Source organism: Scaptodrosophila lebanonensis, unplaced genomic scaffold (assembly GCF_003285725.1).
Source record: "Scaptodrosophila lebanonensis strain 11010-0011.00,11010-0021.00 unplaced genomic scaffold, SlebRS2 tig00000168-arrow-arrow-pilon, whole genome shotgun sequence".
Classification (NCBI taxonomy): domain Eukaryota; kingdom Metazoa; phylum Arthropoda; class Insecta; order Diptera; family Drosophilidae; genus Scaptodrosophila; species Scaptodrosophila lebanonensis.
The window spans coordinates 1039399-1051516 of NW_022060601.1; the positions used below are offsets into that span (position 1 = coordinate 1039399).

Consider the following 12118-nt stretch of genomic DNA (forward strand, 5'->3'; position numbering starts at 1 on the left):
TCGATTTCGGCACGGCACACCTCGGTCCCGTCCGACGAGAATGACGTCCAGCCGAGTGCTCGTATGAGTGACCGGCAGATGGTGCTGGTCGGGGAGCAGGCGTTGAGCAAAACCTTCACCTCCCATCGCTTACTCCTGCTCGTCATAAAAACCGTGGCGGTGGGCAGGACACTGGTGCCCCATAAGGTTGGGTGCGGGACCTGCGCTTGAACGCGACGCGGGGCGCGATCCAGTGATGGCGTGCGGGGATGAGCCAAAGCGCGTGGAGCCGACGGCGAGCGGGAGTAAGCCAAAGCGCATGGAGGCGACGGCGAGCTGGGGTAAGCCAAAGCGCGGGGAGGCGACGGCGAGCTGGAGTAAGCCAAAGCACGTGGAGGCGACGGCGAGCTGGTGTATGGTGACGCTGGAGGAGGTGCTGCGCTGCGGCTCGGAGGTTGGCGCGGCGACGAGCCAACGTGCAGCAAAGTGTGGTGCGCGGCCCCACAGATCTTGCACCGGGCACCACTGCGACAGACGCTGCCCGCGTGCTCGTGTGCGAGGCAGTTCGAGCAGTACTGGTTAATGCCTACTGCACGCGCACGTTTGACGGGAGGCAGGTTCAGGAACCGCGGACACTTCTTTAGGGCGTGCACACCACGACACATCCTGCACCGGTAGGAGTTCAGCCCCCTTGGCTGACGAGTGGCAGAGGAACGGACTAGGCGATGAGAGGGCATGTTGAGATCCTATGGAAATAAAGAACTTGTGAGTGCTTTGTCAGAAACAGGAAGGAAAGTGGCAAGCAGTGTGTTAGTGGGATTTAGGAGAGCATAGGGAGTAGGACGAGTTTGGCGACGGGTCGTTGGATGACGCCGCGCGCAGTTCGGACGTCGACCACTCGGACCTTGCCATCCGGACCTGGGTGCGCCGCTTGAATCCTACCAAGGCGCCATTCATTTGCAGGGATATTGTCCTCCTTGACAATGACCATGGCGCCCGGTTTGAGGTCCTCCTGTGGCTGCTGCCATTTGTGGCGCTTCTGCAATTCCTTCAGGTACTCCTCCTTCCAGCGGAGGCACAGCTGCTGGTTGAGCGCTTTAAGGCGCTGCCACCGATTAATAATGGATGGCGCACTCTGCGTTATTTCCGGCTCAGCAATGGAGAGGAGAGGCCCGCCGGTGAGAAAGTGGCCTGGCGTTAGCGCCTGGACGTCTGTGGCATCTTCTGACATGGGCGCGATTGGACGTGAATTAAGAACCGCCTCAATTTTGCACAGGAGCGTGGAGAGCTCTTCAAATGTGTACTTGAAGTTGGAGGCGGCCTTGTAAAAAAGCGCCTTGAAGCTTTTGACGCCGGCTTCCCATAAACCGCCCATATGGGGTGCACCTGGCGGGATAAAACGCCATGACACTATTTGGTGGCCGTAGGATCCGACTATCCGCGCCCGGGCTGCTTCCAGAAAATCGCGCTCCAACGCTTTTGCTGCTCCAACGAATGTTGTCCCATTGTCAGAATGAATTTGTTGGGGACACCGCCGCCGGGCGACGAAGCGCGCGAAAGCCGCCAGAAACTTCTCGGTGGTCAAGTCGGAAGTTGCTTCTAAGTGGATAGCCTTCGTGCTGAAACACACGAAGACACACACGTAGCCCTTCGTGATGAGGCAGGCGCGGCCCGTATAATTTTTAATTTCAAACGGGCCCGCGTAATCAACGCCTGTATGAGTGAATGGAGGAGAAAAGGTACTACGTGTAGCCGGAAGGCTGCCCATCAGCTGAGTCTGCAGCCGCTTTTTAAACACGACGCAGACCTTGCATGAGTTGATGGTGGCTTTGACCAAATTCCGCAGTTTGGGGATCCAAAACTTCGCTCGGACGAGGCTGACGGTCAGCTGGTTCCCGCTGTGAAGGGATAGCCGATGGACGAAACGGACTAGGAGCCGAGAATAGGCACAGCTGTAAGGCAGGACGATTGGATGTCGCTCGTCGTAGGTGAGCGAGTCGGAGGAAGACAATCGTCCGCATGCCCGGATGACACCTAGATCATCCATAAACGGATTCAAGTTTTGGAGGGAGCTGCTGGAGGATATCCTCTTCTGATTCGACAAGGCGCCGTATTCATGGGGATACTCCTTCTTTTGGGCGCAAATCGTCAAGATCCGCTGGGTCCGGACCAGCTCCTGGTGTGTCAGCTCCTTGGTCGACGGAGTGGGAGCCTTCTGGCAGCGCTGCACAAAACGCTGGATATACGCCATGACCCTGAGCGCTCTCCCAAAGTCGGAGAACCGCTCAAGGAAGTCTGGAGCTGAAGCCAGTGTGGCGACATGCGTTTGGACGCGGCGTTGTTCCATGTCCGTCTCCTGTGGGGTCTGCTCTTGAGCAGGCCAATTCTCTTTCGGGGTCACGAGCCAGGCCGGCCCATGCCACCACAAGTCGCTGTCTCTTAAGTCCTGCGGAGAGACTCCTCGGCTCGCGAGGTCGGCGGGGTTATGCTCAGAGCGAACGTGGAGCCAATCATCTTTGTTTGTGGCTTGGACAATTTTAGCCACTCGATTGGCCACAAAGGTGGTCCAGTTGCACGCGGGCTTGCGCAACCAGGCTAGCACAATGGTGGAATCAGTCCAACACTGAATCGGAAGGCTACTGAGCGGAAGGTGTGGCAGGATTGAAGCGCACATATCAGCTAGTAGGACTGCGCCACATAATTCTAGACGTGGCAGCGACACTGTTTTGGTTGGAGCCACTCTCGTTTTGGCTGTAAGGAGGTGGACTCGGATTTCCTGGCGAAACTCTACTCGGACGTAGAGTGCGGCTCCGTACGCCCGCTGTGACGCGTCGCAGAAACCATGGTACTGGAAGAGGCATTCAGGGCGGAAATCTACCCATCTCGGAATCCGGATCTGGTCAAGCTCTGGGTAGCTCTGTAGAAACTCGTACCACCGTTGCAGGAGTTCTGCGGGGAGCGGATCGTCCCATCCTATTCCGCTTAACCAAACCTCCTGCATGAATATTTTTGACTGTAAGATGAACGGGGCCAGCCAGCCTGCCGGATCGAACAGTTTTGAGATTTGCGACAGGACCTTGCGCTTCGTAAAAAGGACCTCCTTCTCCATGCCATTCACAACGAATAGGAAATCGTCGGTGGTGGCCTTCCAGCGAATGCCCAGTGTTTTCGTCAAGCTGGCTTCTTCCAGGTCCAAAAAGTCGGCCCGCAACAGATGCTCTGCCGGGAGACTCCGCAAGAGCCCCTTCTCGTTCGCCGTCCATTTCCGTAGCGGAAAACCGGCAGCTTCGAAAGCCTTTTGGAGTTCCCCAATCGACGCCAGCGTGTCCTGCCTTGAATGCGCTCCAGCCAGGACATCGTCCACGTACATGAACTCCTTCACGATTTGGCTGGCTAATGGATACTGCGCTTGTGAGTCTTCTGCGAGCTGCTGAAGGACTCGGATGGCCAGGAAAGGCGCACAGTTTACCCCAAAGGTGACTGTGCCTAATTCGTAATCGCACAAAACCCCGTCTGGATTGCGAAACAGGATTCTCTGAAACGGAGTGTGTTCAGGATCGACTCGTATTTGCCGATACATTTTGGTGATGTCGCTACTGAACACATAACGAAAGAACCGCCACTTCAGTACCTGCAGGATCAGGTCAGACTGAAGGACCGGTCCAGGATGTAGGACATCGTTTAAAACTTTTCCCATTAGATGAGGGACTGGAAGCATTAAACACCACGCGGAGCTTGGTCGTGCTGCTGTCTGGCTTGATGACTGCGTGGTGAGGGAGATAATAATTGCAGCGGCTCGTGGGCGGAGGGACTTGGTGCATGTGGCCCAAATCCAGGTACTCATTAATGACCGCGTCATATTGCGCCTTCAATGACGCATTCCGCTGTAAACGCGCCTCGTTCCTCAAGAGCTGCGCCAACGCGATCGACCTCGAATGGCCCAATTCGATGTTTTGCGGATCCTTGAAAGGAAGCGAAACTACGTATCTTCCATCCGCCTGTCTCCTGGTCGTGCTCTGGAACAGCTGTTCGCACACCAGATCTTCTGCCTTGGACCGGCTGGCTGGGACATCCTCCACCTCCCAAAACTTGGTGAGCAATTGCTCAATCGCTGGCTCATTGTCCACAGTCACACGGGTCGCAAACGATGAGATGGAAGTTTGTTCAGCGGCTGCCACCGGACCAGTCAGGATCCAGCCGAACACGGTCTCCTGAGCGTGTAGGGAGCCACATATATTGGACTTGGATCCAGCCAAAAATATAGCCGGCAATATATCAGCCCCGATGAGCATGTCTACCGGCGAACTGATGTAGAACGTGGGGTCCGCCAATGGCAAATCTGGCAGATTTCTCAGTGCTTCTTGAGAGAACGAGCACGATGGGATATCCCCAGCCAAGTGTGGTAAGACAAAAGCCGATGTATCTATCTCGACCATCGGCTGAGTGGGCGCGACCAACTTGAAGGCGCATACTTTGGTGGTATGGCCTGAGACCGTTCTATTGAGCCCGGAAACCTGGGCACGAATTCTTTTGAAAGGCAGCTGGAGCCTGCTGCGTAAGCGCTCTGAAATAAATGTTCCCTCGGAACCTGAATCAATCAGAGCACGCGCTGTGTAAATTGTGCCCGCGTGACGAATGTTGACCATGGCTGTGCTTAAAAGCACGCCTCGGGTGTGCGAGGAAAAGTATGTCTGTACATTAGGAGGAGTGGACTGTATATCGTGGAGTGACGACTGAGGAGCTGATGTGGGAGGCACGAGTGGAGTCGGGGCACCGCGGTGCAATAACGTGTGATGGCGTCCCTTACACGTGGAGCACGAATACTGACTCGTGCAGTCTTTCAGCTGGTGCCCTCTGGCGAAGCAGTTCAGGCACAGCTTTTGCTTCTTAATCACACCGGAACGCTCCTTGACCGTCATTGCGAGGAAACGCGGGCACAGACGAATTGGGTGGTTTTCTCTGGAACAGAGGTTGCAGGTCTGCGTCTTTACTCTGACCTTTGCCTCAAACGAGTTGACTCTCCTCGCAGCCGGCTCCTTTTGAGCTGACTTTGGCACGCGGACGCTGGTGCTCGATCGCACATCACTTATCGCTTCGAGAGTTCGATAGCGATCTGACAGGAATTGGTTCATATCGGACCAGGGAGGAATCTCAGTCTTGTCTTTAACAGACTGTTCCCATAAAGAAAGGGTCTGCTGTGGGAGTCTGGTGGCGCAGAAAAAGACTAAGCCGCAATCCCAATTTTCGGTACTTATCTTCGCGTTTTCCACAGCTGTTAAGCAACCTTGAATGGTGCTCTGAAGTTCCTTAATGGAGGCGCCACACTCTGACGAAATTGGTTGTATGTTGGCAAGGACCTTTAATTGACTATTGACGAGAAGCCGTTTGTTTTCAAAACGGTCAGTCAGGTCCTTCCATGCAGTAGCGAAACCGCTATTAGTGAGTGGCGACCTCGAAACGATAACCTTCGCTTCTCCACTAGTTTTGGCGTTAAGGTGGAACATTTTCTCGACCTCGGACAGACGCGAATTGCGAATGTACACGGCCGTAAAGAGATCCCGGAACGTAGGCCATTTCAAATAATCGCCAGAGAACACCTCGGTATCCACCGGTGGCACATTGAAGCCCCGAGCTTCGACAGCAGGCGCCGAGGGATTGTGTGACGCGGATGCCTGTTCAATCTGCCCGGATACCAGACAGACACACCGCTCGTAGACGCGATAGCAATTTTCGTATCTAGATTGCATCGCCTGCTTGTCAGGAACACCGGCCTCTAACTGGGTTAGAGCCCTGGAACACGACCGCTGTTCTTGCTCAACCCTTTCCCAAAGGACCTTGACTTGGTCTAGACGAGTCTTGAGCATGACAAGCGGATCTGAGGCGGATGAGGAGGCCAAAAGCGCCTCGAATTGGCACAGGCTATCGCTAACGGAAATAAAGTTATCTAATGCCATTTGGATTTTCTGAGCCGCGATATGAACAGCTGAACGTGTAGCTGGACTAGTTCTCGTTACAACGGGAACTTCCAATGAGTCCTTCTCATTGTCGCTCGGCATTTTGAGCTTCCACACAGGCCTGACAAGCAATAAGTAGAAGTGGGCGCGCTATAGGCGCTTCGGATGGACACGGACGGATGCGCGCCGAAAGCAACAAGTGGCGTTTAGGACTGCGCCTTGCTTGTTGGCAATATAGAACAGGACACGACCAAAGAAAAGAGGAGGAGGCGGCAGAATCTATATATGTAGTTCGACTTCGCTGTGTGTCCCAATGTGGCTTACGAACCGACTGGCTCGTAACAAAAGCACCTGGAAGTATGGTTTGGCTCTTAGTAAATTCCAATAATACAGCTGGATACGCTGAACACTTGCGAGGTAACAGCAATAATAATAATGGCAGCAACGGCGACAATTAGACGGCGGCAGTTCAACGGCGACAATAAATCCTTATTAAATTGTCAATAACTCCTCAGGACGCGCTGAAATATGCAATGTGACTCCAAAGGAAACAAATGCCACCGATATTTAATTTATTTTTAATTTTATTAAATCTTTGTTGTGACAAAATCACTGCTGCCAGTAGCAATCGGTTTTCCCTTTATTATCGAAATTAATGTAAATTATTTGTAATTCGTGACCGTGACTAATATTCGGTCACACTCCAAAGTTTCGATATTCCGATAACCGGTTCCCAACAAGTGCGCATCACTTGTTGACGAATTGTGCAAATAAGAATTTTATGCCAAAAAAAAACAATAGAATATTCGCCGGTGAGCGCGCGCTGGCGCTGGCGCTGGATATGGCACGACTGGAGCGGAGTGCTAACCGGAATACGGGTAAGTTGGTGGGAGTCGCGGACCGACCGTGTCGTGTTACAGGAATTGTGTTAGTAAATATGTGTAATTGTAAATATGAACATATGTATGATTGTGAATGTATGTTTAATATGGATTTAATTTGTATATTTGTTTGTAAGCATGTGGGGAACTATGGTTATTGGGTAGATTCGGAATATAGATGTACCAGTATATGGATGATGCGTAGTGTGCAAGTGTATAAATATTTAAGCAGATGTACAAAACCGTATATTTGTTGTGCGCGGAAACATGCAAGCGCTTAGAAAATATGCTTGTGGTTTGTGGGACATGCAAGCATTAACAAATATGTATGTTTGTGGACTATGCAAGCATCAAAACATACGTTTGTTGTAAGTGACGGTGATTATGCAGTGATAGTGCGTTAGGACGGCAAGTCCAGTTGTGTTTTTCACTGGACACTTGTTGCACATATGAATGAACACGTCCCAAGTATGCCGGTATGCAATCGCGAACGGACAGATTGGTTCTATACTGCTAATTCGTGCACTTTATGTATTTTTGGTTGAGCTGACCGGCGCGGTATCAGCCGTATACGAATGGGGCCCTTGGATCAGGGACGGAAAGCGGGATGCGGATTCCGTTTTTGGAAGTCGGCGGACAGACCGACAGAAAAAACCAATATGGCGTAAGTACTGAGCCAAAAGTAACTTTTTACTTAGCTGTTTTCCCTTATAGGAGTCCAACGCCAGGAACAAGCTGGGGCGAACGGATGGCTGGCACAAAACGAGGATGAGTATGGATGGAGGTGCCTCAAAAGTATCCGGCTCGAAGGACCATGTAAAAGTCGGGGGGCGTCGGGGATAAAATGTCCAAACTCCAGTACAAGAACAAAATGGCGGGATTTTCAGGTTTCAAAGTGCTCTTCTGCACGTATGTATTCACTTCATATAAAGACAATTTGTAACTAACTTAACCTAGTTACAGCGCTCTGGTCCTTAACTAGCGTGTGGGAGAGAGAGGGCGCTGACGTCAGCCGCGCTGTGCTAGCAGATGTTGCTAGCGAATGTTGCTAGCAAACGTTGCCAGCCTGCCATGCAGGCTACTAGCAGTGCTGCCACGTCAACAACGCGTATTGTCCTTCTGTTGATCAAGGCGGGATCCTAGTGGTCCGGCCTGATGTTTGGGTGGACACTCGTGGTCCGTTTAATTAAAGGCACTTGTGGCCCTGCTGCTTCAAGGGACCCTCGTGGTCCAATAGGTGCGAGTAACAGCGGTTGTCCTGGTTGCGCGAGTGAAACGACACAGGACGTTTGTAGTGACCAAGGATACCAGATGGCAATCCTTGGGAGCATGTAGTCAACGTGGTAGTCGGCGTGATAAAGATCAGCGGTTCCTGACCCAAAGTAACAGGCTGTTCGTTGGTAATTTGCATACTGATTTTATTCTTACAAATCATGGCTTATATAGCCATGCTTAAAACTAGCATATGACTATTTATATTTACTATTTCTATGTGTTGCGTAATCTCTGTTGGCTATGCTTGAGGCATATATAGACATTGTTTGTCAATTGCATTTGATTCTAATAACTAGCCTTCCACAATTTTCTGAAACAAAAATGCACGTCAGCATTTGTATTCTGTGAGACTGCCTTGAATATTTCGTTCAATGCAGGCCTTTGAGGCGAAATCAAGATCAAATTTCACAAACGCGAAGTGCTGCTGACCTTTCTTATGGTGAGTGTTTAGGGAAAGTAAGCTGGTATGTATGTAAAGGTGTCATTGTGTTAAATCTTTGCTTAATTATATTAATGCCGATAGCTGATGCGGATTGGTTGTCGTCTCGGTCTGGAACGTGATGCCGATTTGATGGTTACGGTGTAGGCCAGATTGGAATCCGGATTGGTATTGCTCAGTGGCTGACGTCGGAGCCACAAATTGATCGAGATGATCAGGGTTACGTAGGTGCCAATGGTGGCGATGACTGCTACTAAGTTTGTATCATGTCTTGGAGCGGTGCAGTTTTTTTTGTTTGCCCAAATTATAATTGAAAAGTAACGCTATAATCCCATTCACTCTTATACTCGAGTATAGGTAGGCTAGGGAAACCGTGGTCAGCGAAAATAAAATATAGATAAAAGGGGACCAGAAAGTGTCCACGAAATGCAGCGTTCCAAAAAAGTCGTCGAACTGAAATGTACGGTATATGTCATATGTGAAGATTTAAAATTAATATGGAGCTAAGACCATTTATGGGGTGAGGTGGGGTGACAAAAGCCACTAAACCAGAAACAAAGCAAGCTCATTAAAGGGAGCCGGCAATAGAATGTCGATACCGGCTCATGGTAGGGAGGGCCACGCGGCTGTAAAAAACCAGACCAGCCACCACACCGCCTAAAGCTCCCAGGCGGCCATCCACCGGCGATTACGTACATAGGTATGTGTGTTTCGAGAAAATATAAATATATTGTTGGCCCTGCCATATCCATGTGTCGGTCGAATCCGACCCTGGGCCGCAAGCTAGCCGGCGTTGCGACAGAGGATGCAAAGACAAAGGCGGACATAACAGACTCTTAGATTTGTTCAGAATACATTTGTAGCGTTATTAGCTAACACTAAAACGGCAAGTCGCTGTAAATATGCGATCAGCTGAGATACTAGAGATGCGCATGTGTCGGATACTCTATGTGCTAGAGCATCAAAACTTTCGATAGTTGAATCCGTCGATACAATCAATAATTCCATCGAAGTTTGAATGCAATTAACAGAAAATTAAAATAATAACATCTTATAATTTATTGAGATCAATTAGAACAAACATACATATGTTTTTTTTTTATTCTATTTTATTAGTTACTATACAACATTAACATTATATACATATAAATACTAAGTATAAGGAGCATGAAGGAAGAGGTCACATTTCTCGCGCTGGACGGCCGCTAAGCATTGCGTCGCACGAGACGTGGCCTCTTTTATCTCCCTGCTGCTGCTCTGGCTCTCTCCAAACGCCTTAGCTCGCACATCGTGTTAGCCGCAGAACAGCTTATGGCGTCCCATCCTTGCTAACTTTTTAGCATCAAGCCAACAATATTATCCACCGAAATGGTGGATCTCATTAAGTTTTCTGGCTCCACCCGAATGCGCCCGAACCTGGGGCAGCTGAGCAAAATGTGTTCAGCGTCCTCTATTGCGCCGTTACCAGGAGGAGGAGCACTCCGCCGCAGAGTCGTGGCCGAATCGATGCAGGTAGCTATGAAAGCAGCCGTGCCCGCTCAGTAGTGTGGTGAAAGTTGAGCTCACCGTGTTTACGATTCCTCCATGTGCTAATGTTAGGGATTAGGCGGGTGTCGAGGTGTCCCATCGTAGTTGCCAACGCTCTAAACTGCGTCGCCTTGCATCTTGCCGCAACGTAGCTGCTGGTGAGGTGCTTGACACCGGGACGCGGGCACCTTCAAACCTAGCCTTCGCTTTGAGTGCTAACTCCTGGAGAGGTAGCATGCCTGCTAGCACGAGTGCTGCATCGTCCGATATGGTTCGGAACCCGCTGCAGACTCTTATTGCGCTAAGGCGGTATGTTGCGTCGAGTCCGCGTTTGTAGGACCCCGTCTCCATAGCATGAGCCCACACTGGAACAGCGTAGAGTAAGACCGAGCTCATAACTTTTGTCAGAAGCAGTCTGCGGTTTTGCTTCGGTCCTCTGGTATTCAGCATTATCAGTGCGAGCGCTCTTCCAGACTCAGCTGCCCTCCGGTTTGCGTACGCACGATGCTCCCGAAAGCAGAGTCTGGTGTCCAACATCACGCCAAGGTACTTGATGGCTCTTTTGGACAACATACTGCCGTTCCACCAACCATTATCCGCGCAGCCTCCACTCTCTTCCAGCTGTTAATTAGGACTGCCTCGGTCTTTTGGGGTGCTAGCTCCAGGCCGGCCGAGGAAAACCAGGCAGCGACCTGCTCTATAGCTGCACAGCTGGATGCTTCTACCTCGTGCAACTCCTTTGCTACTGCTACTAAGGCGACATCGTCGCCAAAACCAACTATGTGCACTCGTTTGGCAGCCGAAGTCGTAGGACACCGTCATACATCGTGTTCCACAGGAGTGGTCCCAGGACGGAACCCTGGGGCACACCTATTGAGACGTGGTGTGTGCGCATGCCATCGTCCGTGCTGAACTCGAGAGTTCTCCCAACAAAGTAGTTGTGCACGATTGCGAGGAGGTAATCCGGGACGGAGAAGCTTCTTAGCGCCATTAGAATGCGGTTCCAGTTGCGGATGTCCAACGTTGTCACTAGGCAATATTCCTTTGAGCCACCCCTCCAGCGTTATCCCGCGATGGCTTCAGAAGCGATGTTTACCACCTTGTTGATGGCGTCTATTGTTGACTTCGCCTTGCGAAACCCAAATTGGTTAGGTGATAGACCGCCTGCATTCTCCAGGGCCACGCTCAGCCTGCAGCTTATAATTTTCTCCAACACCTTCCCTAACGAGTCCAATATGCCTGTATGATGATGCATCTTCTGGAGGTTTACCAGGTTCTGGCAATGGGATAAGCTGTTGCCGTTTCCACTTATCCGGATACACTCCTTCCCTGAGACACTAGTTGTACAGATCCATGGGTGGAGTGCCATGGCTAGTCTTACTGCTCTGTTCGGTATCGAGTCCGGACCTTGCGCTTTGGACGGTTTAAGGCTGCGTGCGATCGCTAGCACTTCGTCGGATGTTACCATTTCTACTGGGAAGGGTGGGCTACCAAATCCATACTCGGTCGCACAGAACTTCTACTATACGTGTTCGGTCGGCGCATTCGACGGTACTGCTGACGCACTGCGGCCGAACCGTTTGTCTACGCGTTGGTATGCTCTACCCCAAGGGTCATGCTCGGCTGTGTCGCAGAGCTCAAGAAAGCAACTATGCTTTCTGTCTTTAATAAGTTGCTTTAGGGCTCTCTTTTTTTGGCGATAGTCCTCTTGGAGTTCATTAAAGGAGGCTGAGCGTTGCGAGCGCTGGTAGAGTCGCCTGGCACGTAAGCAGGCGGTACGAGCTTCGGCGATTTGCCCGTTCCACCAGTACACGGGGTTGTGATGGCGTCGATATATGTTCCGGAGGGTCATACTAGCCCGGCACGCCTCCTCTACGTTAGATGTTAGGTCAATTATTGAGTCGGCACCGGCCTGCTGAACGTGTTTATCGATCCCGAATTGAGTAGTGCGATATCCATTGTCGCAAGGGCCTCCATTAGTACTCTGCCTCTAGCGTTGGTTGAGATGCTGCCCCATTCCGTTAACCAAGCATTAAACATACATATGTACATATGTCCGCTTT

The 12118-nt window shown here is 51.0% G+C and overlaps 1 protein-coding gene across 2 annotated transcripts; it reads left to right on the forward strand.

Annotated features, from left to right (window-relative positions):
* Window positions 1–6687: 6687 nt before the first annotated feature.
* LOC115629869 lies at window positions 6688–8381 on the forward strand. Of its 2 annotated transcripts, none has more exons than XR_003995948.1 (3): window positions 6688–7478; window positions 7529–7723; window positions 7772–8381. XR_003995948.1 is itself a non-coding variant. In XM_030526464.1 (3 exons), exons 1-3 carry the CDS (start codon window positions 7268–7270, stop codon window positions 7864–7866), a joined length of 495 nt encoding a protein of 164 aa, XP_030382324.1. In that variant the 5' UTR covers window positions 6689–7267; the 3' UTR covers window positions 7867–8381. The 2 variants fall into 2 exon arrangements, 1 of the variants encoding a protein (XP_030382324.1); XM_030526464.1 differs by having other exon boundaries at window positions 6689–7478; window positions 7778–8381.
* Window positions 8382–12118: the final 3737 nt, after the last annotated feature.

Excerpts from the sequence above, each read along its gene's own strand:
- LOC115629869 (XM_030526464.1), top strand. The coding sequence starts at position 7,268 with ATGAACACGTCCCAAGTATGCCGGTATGCAATCGCGAACGGACAGATT. Across the intron at positions 7,479-7,528 it reads ACAGAAAAAACCAATATGGC|GAGTCCAACGCCAGGAACAA; the intron begins GTAAGTACTGAG and ends TTTCCCTTATAG. Across the intron at positions 7,724-7,777 it reads TTCAAAGTGCTCTTCTGCAC|CGCTCTGGTCCTTAACTAGC; the intron begins GTATGTATTCAC and ends ACCTAGTTACAG.